Raw genomic sequence first — 19,116 nt, 5'->3', positions numbered from 1 at the left:
CTCACCCTGTTGAACTCCACGACCTCGACCACGTCTACCCTCACCCTGTCCAACTCCACGACCTCTACCACGTCTACCCTCTTCTTGTATACCTTCATGGTGCTGTCAATTCCCTTTTTTTTTTTAGATTTACAACAGTCCACGGACCAGTGATGTCTTCATTTAAACAAGGGCCCTCACCTAAGCAACCCCCACAGAAACAACTCCTCTCCCTCACTGAGATAACAAATGGCTGTCATGATCTGATACAGTGGTAATTTCTAGTGTCCTTCAGTTGTTTCACATTTGTTCTTTCTGGCAAGTTTCTATTAACATCAGTCTTTTTCACATAAAAAAAACTGTCTTTTTGTATGTGTATGGTCTTGGTCAGCTCCACCTTTTGGCAGACCCAAATTTTCTGTACAGTATTGAAAGAATTGCATGAGTTCAAGTATATCCTGACATCCTGCAGCAACTGCATTTTTCGCACACTTCTTCAGTACACCAATTTCACGGTCACATGCCTACTGCCGAAAAAATGTTTTTCTGTCTTCACACCGAAGTCCTATTTTGAAAAGGAACAGTTGGCAAAATTTATTTTGTTCTTTTATTGGGTTGGGGCACCATCAGAAAACTGAAAAACATGCGTTATATTACCCTCACTTTCCTCCAGTAGCTTTTTTATTCCAATTTTGACAAAATGCTGCACACCATGGTGGTCATGTGTGAGGTCATCACTAATAAATACCATTGAGCCTGTCACAGTCTTGGGGTTCTCGGGACACTTACGGCATTTATAGAGTGGATTGTAACCTGTGTATTATTCAAGTGAAACCCTTGAGGTGCGTCTTGTGCTCTGCAGATGAAATTTTCTGCATAATCCATGCAGAAAACAGCAGTGCCAGGAGGATGATTTCCTGATACTACTTTGTACTGATGATATTGCCACCTGGCATTAAAGAGGTGCTTTGAAAATGTTTCCATCTTAACTTTGAATGTTTCTACCAAGTCCTCAACAAGACCTTCCTTCTTCACTTTTGTAAGTTTACGACTTTCCCCTTTCTCCCACTGCCACCACTTAATGGAAGTGTATGTGAGGAGCTGTAAGAATGGGTTGAAGATGTTCAGAAACTCTCTGTATCCCGCAAGTTTCACAGTAACGATCCAGACATGCCTTTTTGTACTCTCCATCTGCCTCTGGACAGAGTGTTAACTGGGAAGCAGCATATTTATCTGCTATTTGGCAATCTTTACCAGCAGATGCACACAATGAGTTGATTGACTTCAGTATCAAGTCTACATTGAGACAGTATTCACACAAGCATTCTCTAAACCTGTGATTTGTAAAAGGAAGCACATTCTTGGGCTTTTAACGCACAAAGGTTCCATAGCTCACTGGATGGTCTACTTCTTTTGCATACTTATCATAACTTGCGCGCAAAGAATTTTCCATTATTTTGCGCCCCTGCACATGTCCATTCACTTTGACAGCTCCTCTTGTATCTGGGATGTCCCGACTTGCACTGTCATAGACATTTAAAATTTTATTTTTTTCTTCATGTGACAAAACATCTTTCCTTTTCTTTCTTGCATCTTCCCAACCCTCCTTTTCACTCTCTTCATTTACTAGCTTCTGGAGTTTTTTCGGTATCCCAAGTGATGTCAGAATAGCCTTTCCTTTAGTTTTTAAAGCCATGGCGATTAGACGTTTTTATCTTATATCTCTCATCTTTCTTTTACTTTTCAACCTACTGAGTGCTTCTCTAAATGAATCTGAAACCTCCATCGCAAGTTTTCTTTTGACCTTTGTGTTTGGGCTAGCCACACCAAGTCTTTGGTTTATTGAAGTTTTTGTTCGTGGAGATTGCTGATTGATTGCTGCTTCTATAACTGCTGCTTTTAGCATTGGATTGTCCGGCATTGAACTAAGGCATGATGTAATCTTCTGTTTCTGCCTAGATTTGGCCACCCTAAATGTGCTGGATTTTTCTCCTGACTGTATCTCAGACTCCATTGCTGACACTGATGTAGGGGATACTGATGATGTCCCACGCTTCTTTCCTTTATAAGCTTTTCTTCGTTTAGCATTTATGGCTGTTTTCTTTTGACGGCTCATGTGCGCTCTTTGTATTCTTTTTTGTTCCTTCTACTTTTTGCGCTGTTCTTCGCAAGTTTTAAGGGTTCTTGATTTCCACTCATTATCTGCTTTTCCCTGCACCAAGTAGACACATTCTCCACCAGCATATCAATCAGATCAGCTTAAGTTTATGGAGGCACAGATAAAGATTCTGTTGGACAACATGCAGATGCTTCAAACAAAATTGAGCAGCATGGAGAATAAACAGAAAAAAACCCACAAAATATGGAGACCCGTATATGCTTTAATTGTGACAGACCAGGACATCTCGCAATAGATTGCAGGAAGCCTAAGAAGTTTAGGGCACAGAATCAAAGTATAAGTCAGAATGCAAACAGGAGTTCACAGTCGGAGACGAGACCTTTAAACGAGAATGGGCCGGGTCAACAGGCGTAAATCCGACCCGTAATACTGCAAAGCGCCTTGGGAAAAATTGTGCTTCAGAAGAAACGAGCCCAAAATCAATAAGGCATGCATCAAGAAAACACAGGAAACGTAGAAGACCTAGACAGAAACCATCAAATAGAAATCAGTATACTTCCTATTCTGAAGATAAAAGTGCAGATATAGACAAAACGATGACAATTTTACAGTTGGGATCCGCTTCTATGCTGAGATTAAATGTAAAAGTGAACTCTACAGATATTGTTGCAGTAATAGATACAGGAGCAGAAGTCACTATCATCTCAGATCGGGTGTATGAAATGATGCAGACGAAGCCGCCTATTAAGAAGCGCACTGTCATGCATGGTGCAGGGCGTAATATGAAAATGAACACATTCATCATTGGTCCAGATGACATCAAAATAGGAACCAAAACATACCCATCTGAAATATATGTAGCTCCTGAATGAGATGGATGATGACATGCTTCTAGGATTAGATTTTATACTGAAAAACAATGTAGTACTCGACTGCTGTAAACAACAGATTACCATCAACTCTGACACATTACAGATGTCCTATGGTAAAAGCAAAGATCAACCTAGAGTGGCAAAAGTTATTTTGCCAAGTAAAACGGTGTTGCCACCAAACTCAGCAGTTCACATCAATGGCGAGCTTACAGAAAAGCTGGATCAGAATTATGTGATTGAACCACAAAATGACATTCCAGTCTTAATGCCTAGGTGTATGTACTCTGATCAGACAACTCCAAGACTTTGTTTAGTCAATGCCAGTGATAGATACTTTACCATTAGTAAAGGAACTGTAGTCGGGGAAGCAGTTGTAGTCGGGGAAGCAGTTGAAGTTCTCCCAGTCGAGTTGGCAGTTGAGACAAAGCCTGTTACACGGTTGTCAAAGATTCCAGACAACCTAAAGCCACTGTTACAGAAGTCCGTCACAAATTTGAGGGCAAGTCAACAAGAACAGTTTGAAAACCTGGTAGCAGAGTACCAAGATGTGTTTGCGGAAAATGATTTTGATTTCGGAAACTTTGAAGAGATCAAACATGCTATAGATACTGGTACGGCAATTCCAATTAAGCAGAGAATGAGACGCACTCCCTTAGATTTTGTGCACGAAGAGGAATCTCACCTACAAACCATGTTAAATGCAGGGATTATTGAACCATCAACCTCAGAATGGGCATCCCCGCCCGTACTTATCCGTAAACGAGATGGAAAAGTAAGATGGTGCATAGATTACCGGAAACTTCACTTCACTCAGTCACCAAGAAGGATGTCTATCCCTTACCACTTATCGAAGAATGTATAGACACCTTGTCCGGTAATGAATGGTTTTCAAAACTGGATGCCAATTCAGCATACTATCAAATAAAAGTAAAGGGCTCTGATAAAGAGAAAACAGCCTTTATTACAAGGTATGGCCTTTTCCAATTTACTCGCATGAGCTTTGGACTTTGTAATGCTCCATCAACTTGTACCAGAGTTATGAACCTTGTCTTGAGAGGACTAACATGGAATATAGTGTTAGCATTCCTAGATGACATTCTGGTGATGGGAAAATCATTTGAGGATCACCTGCAGAATCTACAATTAGTCTTTGACAGATTTCGTCAATATGGTCTGAAGCTGAAGCCTGCAAAGTGCTTGATGTTTCAAATGGAAGTTGAATTTTTAAGACGGAAAGTCAAAAAGACAGGAATGGCCATTGGAGACGAGTATGTAGAAGCGGTCAAAAAGTGGCAAACCCCAAAGACAACAAAGGAGGTTGAAATTTTTTTGGGATTTGCCAACTACCACAGAGTATTCATAAAGGATTATGCTAAAAAAATCAGGGCCTTTGAATAGGTTAACAGGGAAAAAAACCCATTTATATGGGGATATGAACAACAAGAGGCTTTTAACAATTTAGTTGAAGCGTTAACCACAACTCCTGTATTAACCCTACCAACCTCAAAGAATTTGTTCATTCTGGATACCGATGCGTCCGACTTTGCTATTGGTGCAGAACTTGTGCAGCTACAATACGGAAAAGAACGAGTCATTGCATATGGTAGTTTCAGCCTTACACCAGAACAACAGCGCTACTGCACTACAAGAAAAGAATTGTTAGCAATAGTTCGTTTCACTAAGCAGTTTAACCACTACTTGCTGGGAAGACAGTTTACAGTCAGGACTGACCATAGCAGCTTAACTTGGCTTCTTAACTTCAAGAATCCACAGGGTCAGTTAGCAAGATGGCTCGAAGTATTGAGCCAGTATAACATGACTGTGATACATAGACCAGGAAAGAAACATGGGAACGCAGATGCACTTTTCCGAGCACCTGGTGTGAGGCCTTGTCCAGAAAGGAAGGTGACGGTAGACCCAACCCAACTTCCTTGTGGAGGATGCAAGTATTGTACCAGAGCACATAAGAACTGGGCAAAATTCACTGAAGATGTGGATGATGTAGTTCCTCTGGGTAAAACAGTGGAAGCAACTGAAGTGCATGCAGCTTTATCCTGGTTGTTTAACGAGAAGGAATCCAATGACAAGGAATTGGTTTTTCAGGAGTCAAGCTCAGACTTGCATCATACATCGTTGGAAATTTCCTTTGCGGACTCAGATATATCCATTCTCATTAGTGTGGAGGAACAACAGTGTAATCAAATATGCACAGCTTCCCGTACTAGTGGGTTTGCGGGCATCGAATATTCACCTGAAGAAATGAAAGAGTTCCAGAAAAAGGATTCGGATCTTGGATTGATACTGCCCTATCTGGTGTCAAATAAAGTCCCTTCTGAGAATGACATCTTTACAGGCAGCAAGGCAGCAAAGAAATACTGGGTTAATAAAGAGATGTTTTTCATTGATGCTGAAGGAGTACTGCGCAACAACCCAAAGAATGGTGGAAAACCAAGACTGGTGGTGCCAAAAACTTTGGTTGATGAGGTACTTGGACTATGCCATGACTTAGCAGTTATGGGACATCAAGGTGTGTCAAGAACATATTTAAGTGAAAGAGAAATTTTATTGGTACAACATGAATCAGTCAACTAGAGACTTTGTTCGAACATGTGACGTTTGCAGCAAACACAGAAAGACCAACAGAAAAGCAAAGTGTCCTATGACAAAGTACCAGGCTGGAGTACCAATGGAGAGGGTTCACCTTGATTCCTTGGGTCCTTTACCCGAATCTACATCAGGGAACTCCAACATTTTAGTCATGGTGGATCAATTCACCAAATGGGTTGAATGTGTCCCATTACCATCACAAACAGCTGAAGTCACAGCTAGAGCTGCTGTAAATGTTTTTTTTGCTAGATTGGGTTTTCCCTTCAACATATTTACTGATCAGGGGAGAAACTTTGAAAGCAAACTCTTCAAGTCTATTTGTGACATACTTCAGATTCATGAGTCGCACAACGCCGTATCGCCCTTCAGCAAATGGGCAGGTCGAGAGATTTAATAGAACACTTATGGATGCAGTACGCTGTTTTGTGGACAAGTCACAAAATAATTGGGATGAACATTTGCCTCAGCTTGCTGGTGCCATTAGATCTTCTGTAAACAGACACTCTGGTTTCACACCAAACAAACTTATGTTAGGCCGAGAAGTGAGCGTACCTGCTGATCTAGTTTTTCGACCGCCCGAAACCAATGCATCTATTGATCATGAGGATTATGTGTCGAGACTACAAGAGTCTATACGAATAGCTCATGAAGTGGCCAGAGATGTATTGAAGACACATCAAGTCCATATGAAAAGAGATTATGACGTAAAGATTCATACAAAAGATTATGCAGTTGGTGATCTTATCTACGTTTTGGATAGCGCCAAGACTAAGGGACGGTCTAAAAAACTAGACCCACCCTGGAAGGGACCAGGCATTGTGGTTCAGAAGATATCCGCATACCTCTATAAGTTTAAACTTCAGAATACAGTCTTTGTTACCAATCATGACAGATTGAAAAAGTGTCATGACAGAAAAGTCCCTGCATGGCTTAATCAATGTCGGCATCGTCTGCGAAATGGAGAAAATGTTCTTGAGTCGGAATCTACTGACACCTTTTGTATATTTGACAAACCTGATGACGGACGTCTTATGATACAGTGTGACACATGTGATAATTGGTATCATGGAGCATGTGTCGCAATCACTCAAGAGGTAGCAGATACCTTGAAGACGTATGTTTGACCTAGGTGTCAAGTATAAAGGCATATTTTATACACTGTAACTAAATTATGTTTTTTTTTTGTTTCTTAATATATTATAGGTATCATGGAGAGAGACGCAGAGCTTGAAGATTACGTCACAGCAGACGAAGCTGATGCGGTGCTAGTCCATGAAACGGACGAAACGGATGAGGATTCATCAAATGGGGAAGAGAGGCTTCCACCATTTAAGCATAGAAGACGACATACAAGTATTGTGCCTGCACATGAGCCTGAAGACATCCCAGTAAGAAGCAGTAATTCGGGGGATAAGAGATCTTCCTGTCCAGTGGACGGGTGCCATGGGCGGTCCAAGCACTTAAAGCACCATGTTTTGGAATACCACATTCCCAGAGTTTTTTGGGACCGACCTTGGAATGAGCTCAATGCTTCATCAGACTATCACAGTCTGAGAGCCTCCTGTCTTCTTGCACTGGCCCAATACCTTTTAGGTCCGGCAGCAACAGTTCAGGACTTGGTGGACCATGTCAACCAGAAGATATCCTTGCCACGGGAGTATCTTATCATGCAGAGGACACTGCATCAGATGGGTCAGTTGACCCATACGATGAGGTGGCCTCTGACAGACAACTTCAAGATGGTGCCAGTAAACACACCAGCAGTACTCATACACGATCCTTATGGCAATAGTGTGCACAATGTCCCCAGGGAAGAGGTCAGAGTTTAGAGCATGGGGGAAAGAAGATCTGGCAGAGTTAGAAAATCAGGTAAAGTCAAGGAGGACAAGTTGGCAGGGTGTAGAACAGGAGTCCATTGTGCAGGACGAAGGTGAGGCCCTGGAAGAAGAAGATGAATGGACAGTGGTGGATGAATGTGGGAGTGAGCCCGAGTCATATGAAGTCGTCATTCTAAAAGAGGGCTATGCAATACCAGTCGAGGAGCAGGACAAAGTAAAGACTGGGGGGACCATTACGCTCCTGAAGGACCCTATGACAATTATCGTGAACACTGGTCACCCCAAGGACAAAGATCACATTCTGGAGGGCCTCCAGAAGAATAAGGTATCCGTTGATGATGTGGAGTGTTGTATCTGCACAAATGGCAATATGGACTATGTGGGAAACCTTAATCTTTTCCCGGACGCAGTCTACATTGCCTCATTTGACATGTGCCTGGGAGATTTACATCACAGACATGACTTTGAATCGGGTCAACCCTTTCCTGTCGACAAGCATGTCAAGGTTATATCCACTCCAGGATCCTCATGTACAGATGTGTCAGTACTGGTTAAAGACACTGAGTTAGGAACTGTAGCGATAGTTGGCGATCTTTTCCAATGCCAAGAGGACCTTGTGGAACCAGCTTTGTGGAGGAAATGCAGCCTCAATCCAGACCGTCAAGAGATAAGCAGGACCAAAATTCTCAAGATGGCAGACTATATTGTTCCAGGTCATGGAAAGATGTTTAAAGTACCAATTTAATTTAAATATTTTCTTTGCATGGAATGCAGGGTAGCGTTTACTTTATGAACAGTATGATAGAATTTGTTTTTTTCTCTCTCTCTCTTCATTGCACATGTACTGTTTAATATTAATCATACCATTAATTTGTACATGTTTCCATTCATTTTACATGTATTGTTTAACATGTATCATACAGTGTTTTTTTTTCCTTGGCATTGTGTATGAGTGAGAGTTATAGTGAGAGATTGGAAAGTATTTTCTGCTGTAATTTTTTTCTTCCACATAGGCCAAAAAAGGATATTACTTATATAGAGTTCATGATGATGTGGCATGTATTCATAATGTACTCAGTTTTCAGGTTGTTATCATGTTACATGTGATGTTGCTTGCAAAAATTCTTCTTTATGCCCATTTCATACATTATAGTATTATTATTTGCATAATATTTTTCAATCCAGTTGTCATATTCAAATCTAGTCACATTTCAGAATAATGAATTTAACAAGACTTACATATGTTGTAATAAGGTACAGGAGTATCTGCCCATTTTTTTCAAAAGGGAAGGGAGTGTAGTGTGGTATGAGTGTGTGCAGGTACGACTTAACCTGGCACCGTCCGTGTGTGATGCGCATATGCGAGTTAGTTGTCGTCTGGTTTGAGTGGTGAACGGTAGTGTGCAGTTGTGTGAGACCGTGCAGTAAAGATTGCACATTTATACTGTTGTAAGTCTTGTATGATTTAATACTGAATACACATATAAACGTGTACCAGCGTTGTCAGTTTACACATACAATACTTCAGATATATCAAAATAAAGATGATATAAATGAATCTTCAACTGATACTTTTTCAGTTGGCACACCCATTTCAAATCAATACGAAGAACCAATATCAATTTTAAATTAGACAATGTAGTCGTTTAAATGTTACAATTGCATAAAACTTTTATTGTGCACGCTTTTATTATCCATTTTTGCTTTATATCCTTTGTTTATGTCTGTCTTTTCTTTTTTGTTAGTTGTATCTATCGTCATCAGCACCCTCATCACCTCCCTTATTGTGGGTATTTTGTACGTCCTATATCGCCGTCGTCATGTGATCCGCCAGTAGTCTGACATCCCTATTATTGATTTACCCCCTACACCTGCGGATGACGAAGAGGATGAGATGTAGATGAAACGGCAAAGAAAACATGTAAAAAAAAGAACTTACAAGTTAACATGGTGATATAAAAAAAAGCATGTTACTGAACTAGAATTACAGTGCGCGAACTACTTCGATTTTTAAACGAACACCATTCTGACTACAGTAATTAATCAAGTCTCATGATCCTCAAAATCCAGCCGCATTTTGTCGTCGATCGCAACCAAGAGTTTTTATCGATTTTCCGCCAAGTCTGCAACTTACTAGGAAATAAGTGAAATTAGATAGGGATGACTTTCAACGATATGCCTGTTTGTTCATCTTGTCAAACTCTGTATAAAATTTGTGACTGTTTCTGAAAGAAATGGTGTCAGGTATGGAAATAAGGATGCCATAAGTGCTTAAAGGTTTCTCCTGGAATTTTTACATAAGCTCTTCATAAATATCAATGGACGTCTTTCAAAACTTCTTTGAATACAAGCTCTCAGAAAAAGGGTCCAGCCAAAGAAAGGTCCAGAATGTGGTTCTTGGTTGGTGTAGACTATTCTTGGAGGAAGTAAAAGGTTATACAGTAAATTCCAATTTAACTTAATTACACTTCCATAATGTGTGTGTTTTTTTAGCTCTACTGGTCAGAGACCAGAAGAGCTTATGCGATAGTAAGGTGTCCGGCGTCCGTCCGTCTGTCTGTAAACAATTTTTCAAAATGCTACTCCTCCTACAGGTTTGGTCTGATTTCAATCTAACTTGGCACACAAGTAGACTACGCTAAGATACATAATTTAGTGCATCGGTGTTTGATTTCGATGAACGGTGTTGCCATAGTTACTAAAAATAGAAATTTCTGTGAAATTCCTTTAAAATGCTACTCCTCCTACAGTTTTGGTCTGATTACAATATAACTTGGCACACAAGTAGACTACACTAAGATACATAATTTAGTGCATCGGTTTTTGATTTGGATGAGCGGAGTTGCCATGGTTACTAAAAATAGAAATTTCTGTGAAATTCCTTTAAAACGCAACTCCTCCTACAGTTTTGGTCTGATTTCAATATAACTTGGCACACAAGTAGACTACACTAAGATACATAATTTAGTGCATCGGTTTTTGATTTGGATGAGCGGTGTTGCCATGGTTATTAAAAATAGAAATTTCTGTGAAATTCCTTCAAAACGCTACTCCTCCTACTGTTTTGGTCTGATTTCAGTACAGCTTGGCACACAAGTAGACTACACTAAGATACATAATTTAGTGCATCAGTTTTTGACTTCCATGAACGATGTTGCCATGGTTACTAAAAATAGAAATTTCTGTGAAATTCCTTTAAATTGCTACTCCTCCCACAATTATGGTCTGATTTCAATATGTTTTGGCATACAAGTAGACTACACTAAGATACATAATTTAGTGCATCTGTTTTTGATTTCGATGAGCAGTGTTGCTATGGTTACTAAAAATAGAAATTTCTGTGAAATTCCTTTAAAACACTACTCCTCCTACAGTTTTGATCTGATTTCAATATAACTTGTCACACAAGTAGACTACACTAAGATACATAATTCAGAGCATCAGTTTTTGATTTGGATGAACGATGTTGCCATGGTTACTAAAAATAGAAATTTCTGTGAATTTCTTTTAAAATGCTACTCCTCCTACAGTTTTGATCTGATTTCAATTTAACTTGGCACACAAGTAGACTATATTATGATACATAATTCTATTTATTGCTGCATGTTGCAAAGTTTCAAACCCAAGTGCTATGTTTTCTTTGTTACATGTATATGTACAGACCACTAGAGCTACAGTCTCATCAGAGACTTCTGGTTCATATTAGTGTTCTCAGCCAGCGGTGGGTAACCCCATGAAGCTGCTAGGAAAAGAAGAAATAGAATTAACTGGGAGGCAGGTTCTGTCTTAGATAAAAATCAGTCTCTAGAGATGATCCCTGGGGCCCGGGAAGGCACAGTCGTTATTGTTACTAAACAACTTTGGGGGAACAATCTGCACCATCCGTCAAGAGTCTGACATCCCTATTATTAATTTACCCCCTACACCTGTGGATGACGAAGAGGATGAGATTGACGATGAGGTTAACCTACCCAGAAACCAAAGATGCGTAACCCGCGATTACCCTCGGACGCCAGTCCAGATTTAAAGAAGTTTACTTTTCCTTTAATTAAGCTATACGTACTAATTCTTATTAGCATATGACATTACAATATGTTTTATGCTGTTTTTCAATAATATGACACACTTTATAAATTAAGAATTATAAAATAATTGAAGCACACAGAAGAAAATGACGTACTGTATAAGTATAAAAATCATGCAATTTTTTTTTTAAATGCCTGGATACCTATAATTTTTTTTTTTATCCTAAAATGTTTTTGTTGATCAATTTCCAATTAGAAAATGCATAGTAGGTGTCTTTATTCGCATTTCCTGAAAATATATTTGAGATTTGATAATTTTACCTATATAACATGATTAATTATAATGATGAACTTTGAAGAAATTCCGTGGGCAAATTCACGTTACTATGTGAAATCAGAGACATTTTTGTGAGAATTTTCAATTATTTAAAAGCTGATTTTCAGACCTGAGGATCGGACTACCTTAAATGACAATCAGTCTTCTTTCATGCAATTATCTACATGCAAACAATACATACATCTCATAAAAATAGTTTTGGAAAGCACCACTTTAAAAGTTCAATGCATATTGAGTTCTTTCATACAGAAAATCACATTATTTCGACCAAGCTTTATGTTCAACATATTTTCAGCTTTCACGGCTTCATACAGTTCTCCTCGACATTTACGGCAAATGCCTGTAAAAAATCAAAGGAAAACGTTCATAAAAATGAACTTGCATGATTGTATATAAAAAGGATTGAAATATCTCTCTCTCTCTCTCAAATCAAATAATTTATTTAATTAGGAATTAAATACAGGTTAACACTTGGATATGGCATGTCAAACGTTGCAATATTTGATCTTTTCCATTTGTATTGTATAATTTTCCATTTATATTCTATAATTCTCCATTTATATTCTATAATTTTCCATTTGTATTGTATAATGTTTATTTGTATTCTTTAATTTTCCATTTGTATTCTATAATTTTTCATTTGTATTATAAAATTTTTATTTGTATTCTATAATATTTCATTTGTATTGTATATTTTTTTCATTTGTATTGTATAATTTTTATTTGCATTGTATAATTTTCCATTTGTATTCAATAATTTTTCATTTATGTTGTATAATTTTTCATTTGTATTGTATAATTTTTATTTGTATTCTATAATTTTCCATTTGTATTGTATACTTTTCCATTTGTATTCTATAAATTTCCATTTGTATTCTATAATTTTACAATACAAATGAGAAATTATACAATACAAATGGAAAATTATACAATACAAAGGAAAAATTAAAGAATACAAATTGAAAATTATGCAATACAAATAAAGATTATACAATGCAAATAAAAAATTATACAATACAAATAAAAAATTATACAATACAAATGAAGAATTATTGAATACAAATGAAAAATATAGAATACAAATAAAAATTTTACAATGCAAATGAAAAATTATAGAATACAAATGAAAAATTTTAGAATACAAATGAAAAATTATAGAATACAAATGGAAACTTTTACAATACAAATGGAAAATTATACAATACAAATGGAAACTTTTACAATACAAATGGAAAATTATACAATACAAATAGAAAATTATACAATACAAATGGAAAAGATCAAATATTGCAACATTTGACATGCCATACTTGGAGATTCCTACTACATGTAATACTATCTACTAGGGGTGTTGTATAATTTAAACTGTACGTGACTTCAAGGTGAAACATTCACGGCATTCTTAATCAAATACAGTACATGTTTAACATAAGTAACTCGTTTATCATTCATATAACATAAAGAAGAGTATCCATTTTACTAACCAGATCCAACTGGCACAAGGACCCCTTTGTGCACAAGCAAATAATAAGACATCACTGGAGATACCGAGCAGTCTGCTTTTGCTTTACCAATATGACTTGGACATGTGCATTTCGTAGTACCTCTTATCCACATCACACCTAGCTGTGCCCGAATTTCTGGACATACAGTTAATTGAAACATTGAGTGGCATGAAAATATGCCGACTCAGTAGCAGATTAAATGGCCCTCTGTGGGTATTTGGGAATTATTTAAATAAATTGAATCTAAATGATTTTGTCAATAGTTTGTCACACTTTGAAATGGAAATTAGACCAGTCCCTGTTGGAAAATAAACTGAATGAGCACAAATATAGTTAAGAAAAGATGAAAAGCTACAAAGCTGTTCTGTCTGACAACTGCTATCATCTGCCATTTTGACAGATTAACACACCATTTCTTGTTTCCATTTCTCAAGAGTTCCACAAAGGGAGAGATAATAAAACTACCTACCTATACGTGATTTAAATAGCTTATTCTTGTCAATGTTTAAAAACCCCATGTAATTCATAAATGAGAAAAGAAGAATATAGCTAATAGATTGTTATAAAAAAACAGTCAATGACAAATGATTTTTTAGATGCAAATTTTAATTATACAAAAACAGACAACAATTTTAACACGTTGTCTACAGGCTTTCAGGGGTAGATGATGCAATATTAAGACAGGACTCTGCTTTTATTAGTGCACAAATTTAAGTGACATTTACAGGGTCATATTTTATTTACCATGATCTTTTAATTTTTCTGTCCAAACTCTAATTTCTTGATTGGTCATGTATCACTTTTTCTGATTTTGTCTGATTTTTATATGGACTGGTACTTAAAGCTCTAAGCTTTGTTTTTATCGGACGTTCTGGATTACTTAACTTTAAAATCAGCTTTCTTCTTTTTTAAATGAGCTTTGTTAATTTTTCGCTAAAAGTTGAAGAACCTGGAGCAAATTGTGTTGGACTCAGTGTATATAATAAACCAAATTTTTGCTCTTTAGGCGTCTGTTCATTTAAAAATAATTTCAGGAAAATGGAAATTTTATATATATTTAAACTTATACAGCGTATCTTCTATTTTTTCCTGCGTATGAGGTACGAGATCTAAAACGAGGTAACAATAGGGAGTAGATAAACAGTCATTATACGCTTCAATCAAAGCTTTGGATTTTCCACCGAATACTTGTCTACATAAAAAGCTTATCTGAGTAATGTCCCTTGGATTCTTTAGTAAAACCATGTAGTGTGTAAGATTAATATTTGAGTGCTTACCTTGACAGTACATATTTTGATTTAAATAGACAATTGTCAATTACCGATGATGGGTCCCTTAAGTAAATGACCTCTCCATTTCTCCATTTTTAATCACTTTATGCATTAAATCGTCAATGATAACCATGTTATGTTCTCCATTTCGACAGGAGACGTTAATATCCGACTCTGAATGCAAACCTTGTAAAATATTAAATTCTGTGACTCTTTCTCCATTTCGTCAAATGCACTCTGATAAATACTGTACCAATATAACAATTTAGAAGGACTTGGTCCCTCGAACATTCTTTGAGCGTATTTTATTAATTTTCGTACTCAAGTAGTTTTATCAGAACCTGTACAACCAGATATAGATATGGTTGTATGACTGTTGAAGGGAAACTTGTTCACACATGATTTAATCAAAGTACTGACAGTACTGAAAAGCGCTAAGCAAAGTTAGTTGATAGAATTCTGATGAATACAATCTTGATAAAAATGATAAGTACGCCCTCTTTCAAAAATTGTCAAAGTTCTACTTACATAAACTTTTTCGGAATCTAATATTGATCCAAGATGTCTCAAAATATTAATTTTGTTAACGTTTGACATGGGCTTAATTTAATTACTTTAGAAACACGCTCGACTGCTGAGTTATTTTCATAATCAGACTTTGATCAGATTGATTACGATTACTGGAGCATGAATATGCAAACTACGTAAGTAATTTGTTTCTATCGCGCTAAATCATATTTCAATCGACGTGGCCTATCATCGAATACGTTACGTAGAAGTGATGGTAAAAATAAATACTTGTACAACATGAATGTACATTATAACGTTCAGACTGGCGTATTGCTTTGTCATACCGGTATTCTTTTTTTTTGATGACATCAATGTACAGTGATGAGCAAGATACTGGTAATACGTACACTTTTTAAAGTTCTTTACGTCATTTGAAAAAATCATCCAAATAAATACCTAATATTGTTCCCGAAAATTAACTTCTTCGTTCCCTGTGCGTTCTTGCAAAGTCGCGTCAATCGCAGCCGGAAAAATAAATGTCAAAGCCAAAACAATCAAACAAAATTTAAAGAAAAGAAAAAATCGGAAAGCCTATTTTATGGTGGGAGGCTCTTCTTGTCGATAAAAACAAAAGTTTGGGCAACCAGCCATGCAATTTTTTTTAATTACCGGTATGTATTTTAAATCGTCAATTAATGAAGCTTAACATAGTTGCGTACATATTTTTATCACTTTCATTTTAATCAAGTACTGGATTGAGATTGAAAGGGTGGGGATTTTTTTTTATACCTACATGCACATGATGAAGAGGAACACATGTCAATCAAGATTTTAACTCTTTGTTTTACATGTACAACTTCTATTATATCATGTTTTTGCAAGTACTTTCTTCGTTAAGCATTAAGTACAACATGCAGCAGGCAACGGTTAGACAACGTGTAATTTATTAATGTTTTGCATGAAGCACAGAAGCGTGCGTCTATAGTTTTCCGACAAAAATGAGCCTAAGTTAAACCATTCCAATATATATATATATATATATATATATATATATATATATATATATATATATATATATATATAAACATATATCATGTTTTCCTTAAATACAGTTTTTACGACATAGTACATATAATACTGGTAAATAAAATATTGAAATTTGATCAACCTCGACCTATCCTTCTCTTTTCTGAAATATTCAAAGGCTTTTTGAATAAATAATAATACACATATTAACCTCTAGTTATTTGTTTCGAATTAAATTTCATCCATACACTGTTACACGAATCTATAATGGCAAGAAATCTAATCAGTTTTACTCTTCGGAAATAAAAGAGTGTTTTCTGTCATACTATACATAGTAAATATATCTGCTTAGCCTTAGGTAACTAGTCCTTGGGAATTCCAGTAAAAGAATACCCAACATTGTGATATAATGGTAAACATTGTTAAAAGAAGAAGTGCGAGCGAGTTTACTTGTCTTCGCCGCTAGATCCTTCATAAAATTAAGCGGTGATCTAGCCCTGAGCTTGATCACTTCAGCGGTGCTATTTTTACGCAGTACAGTTAAGGCTACACATGAAGATAATATGGTAATGAGGTCATAATGAGGTTTGACGTCATGACAGTTGCTCCGCCTTGATAGATCCATATAAGGAAATAGAGCTTAAAAAAGCTATTTAATGATGATTGCGAGAATTTGTAATGAATGTCTGTATTTTCAGGTTTAAATAAATAAACATTAGTGATTTTCTCTTATATAGTAACAATGCATCTTCGAAATAATTCTCTTTTTATTGTGTCGTTTGGCTGCATTCGGCTTCAGCCAAGCGCTTGCACTCGGTGACACGGAATGTTGTTTACATCTAAAAACGTGGCGACAGCAGCTGAGGTATGCAGTGGATAAATGCAACAATCAGGCAATCTTTAGAGAGAATAGGGATAAAATAAGAGACCTGGGCCTTGTTTATCTTTTTGATGAGAAGATGATGACGTTATTTCGGGAAATCATGGAAAACTGAGACGATCCGCACTACCTCCCTAGGTCCCTTTCTGTTCATTAAGGTGTGTATCTGCATAGGCATTAACATGTAGACATACTATTCTTTACATCGATGTAAAATAACCTTGAACATGTACAATAAGATGTATTGTTACAGTCCTTCACAAACTGCAATGCAGTGCCTTGTGTGTACCCCCCCCCCCCACACACACATACACAAAAACACACACATTATGAAAGTTGCACACTTTTAAATATGCAATGATGTTGTCCTTTGGCATACATGTACAAACATGTAACATAATATAAGCACAGCACGTCATGATATCAAATAGTATAATTTAGATGCAGTCACACTTACAGTGTATTTGTGAAGTCAAACTGCACAGTGTACAATGTATGTGCACTGTACATACAAGAGTATAAGACCCTATAAATTTTAATTTTTACCTCTGGCAATCAAAAATATGTGAATTTTAAGATTTCAGTTTTTACCAGTGCTTCATATTTTTAAATTCATCATAGAACTTTTACTATCTATATCACTAGGCTGTAAATTTGTAGAATTTCTACATTAATGAAGATAAAATGTTTGAATTTTCATTTGTCTGACTACATGTACATTAAGTCAGTCTGATATGTATATACATGTATTTATGTACTGTTTATATGTATAATTCTTTTGTCATTGTAGCTGTCACAGAACTGGTTAAAACTAGCATTTACATCAGCTAGAACTATCAAAAGAGATGCATCAATTTCTCCACTGGGTATGATCACACTAAAGCATTTCACATTAATTTTATAGTATGCCAGTGTTAAATATTTTTTTTTAAATGTTGTATAGGTGAAAGAATTAAATGTTATCTCTAGTATATTGATTTTTTTTTTACTTAAATTAAGTATAGCTACCAAATCTACTTTTGCAAATGTCATAGGTTTCAATTTCCCAGAAAAGTTTTGTATCAAAAGTTTGTTTCCATTTATTTTATGAATTTCAGAAAATATAGTATAGCATGGGTTGTTTTGTACAATGCAATGTCATTTCATTCTACAATAGTAATCATTATGTTTTTCACTCATTACATATATATTGTGTTGTAGCTACTCCCAAACAATTTGAACAATTCATTCAGGCAGCAAGTGTTTCCACCAATAAAATAAAAAGGTATGCTCCATATAAGCTCTAAACCATACATATTCCTAGCAAGATTATTGTAATGTTTTGATAATAAAAACAGTAGAGTCATGTATATGCTTTCCATGTTACTCAATGCATTGTTTTGAGTATCACTTTTTAAAAACACCAATGAATCTTCCATAATGGTATTTCATTTTGTTTTCAGAATTGATTTCATCCAGAACTGTTTGAACTGCGGACTGTTTAAAATATTTGCACCTGCTCAGAAATCCCTTCACAGCTTGTCTTTGAATTTGAAAGGCTGTTTTTAATTAAATAAATTTTCTAGACAACTAATACTTTGAATTTTTAACAGTACAATGGTGTGAAAGTTTGAAGGCTGTTAAGATTTGAGTATCTTTACTTGCATGTATTCTGACAGGCGCGTACAGTAGCTGCTTATACGCAAATACACATCGTTTACAAATTTAAAAAAAGGGGGGGGGGAGGGAGAGATTTGTTAGAAGAGAAAAAATATCAATACCATCCAGCAAATATTTCTGTTTCAAATTATTTTATCTCATACTGTTTCGATTCAAATTCAAATTCTATTTTACCATGAAGTATTTAACTTTGTGTTAAAAACAATATTACAATGTCTTGAATTTTCTAAAGAAAATCGAAATGGCATGATTTTGAATGAAATATTTGGTAAAAACCATGAGCTTCCATGGACTTCGCCCCTGGGCCCTCATCTGGACCCACTGGGGGTCTCAAAGCGGACCCCAGCCGTTCTCTGCGTACATTTCACTTCCATTCTGGTGTGCGCCTGTCTGTGTTTTGGGGTACAACAAGATCTAAATTTCAGCATGTATATTGTGTTCACCTGTTCTTTAACAGAGTATCCGTTTCTGTATTACAAAGTTTTTAC

The 19,116-nt window shown here is 36.3% G+C and overlaps 1 protein-coding gene across 1 annotated transcript; it reads left to right on the top strand.

The window, feature by feature from the left end:
- Positions 1 to 2,971: 2,971 nt before the first annotated feature.
- Positions 2,972 to 3,832, top strand: LOC133179663 (uncharacterized). Its single transcript, XM_061314363.1, has one exon. It carries the CDS (start codon positions 2,972 to 2,974, stop codon positions 3,830 to 3,832), a length of 861 nt encoding a protein of 286 aa, XP_061170347.1.
- The last annotated feature ends 15,284 nt before the right edge of the window (positions 3,833 to 19,116 follow it).

Source organism: Saccostrea echinata, unplaced genomic scaffold (assembly GCF_033153115.1).
Source record: "Saccostrea echinata isolate AGI-Se365-2 ecotype Australia unplaced genomic scaffold, CSIRO_AGI_Sech_v1 ptg000005l, whole genome shotgun sequence".
NCBI lineage: Eukaryota > Metazoa > Mollusca > Bivalvia > Ostreida > Ostreidae > Saccostrea > Saccostrea echinata.
Note: the sequence above shows the minus strand (reverse complement) of the source record. Positions and strands in the feature narration are given on the sequence as shown.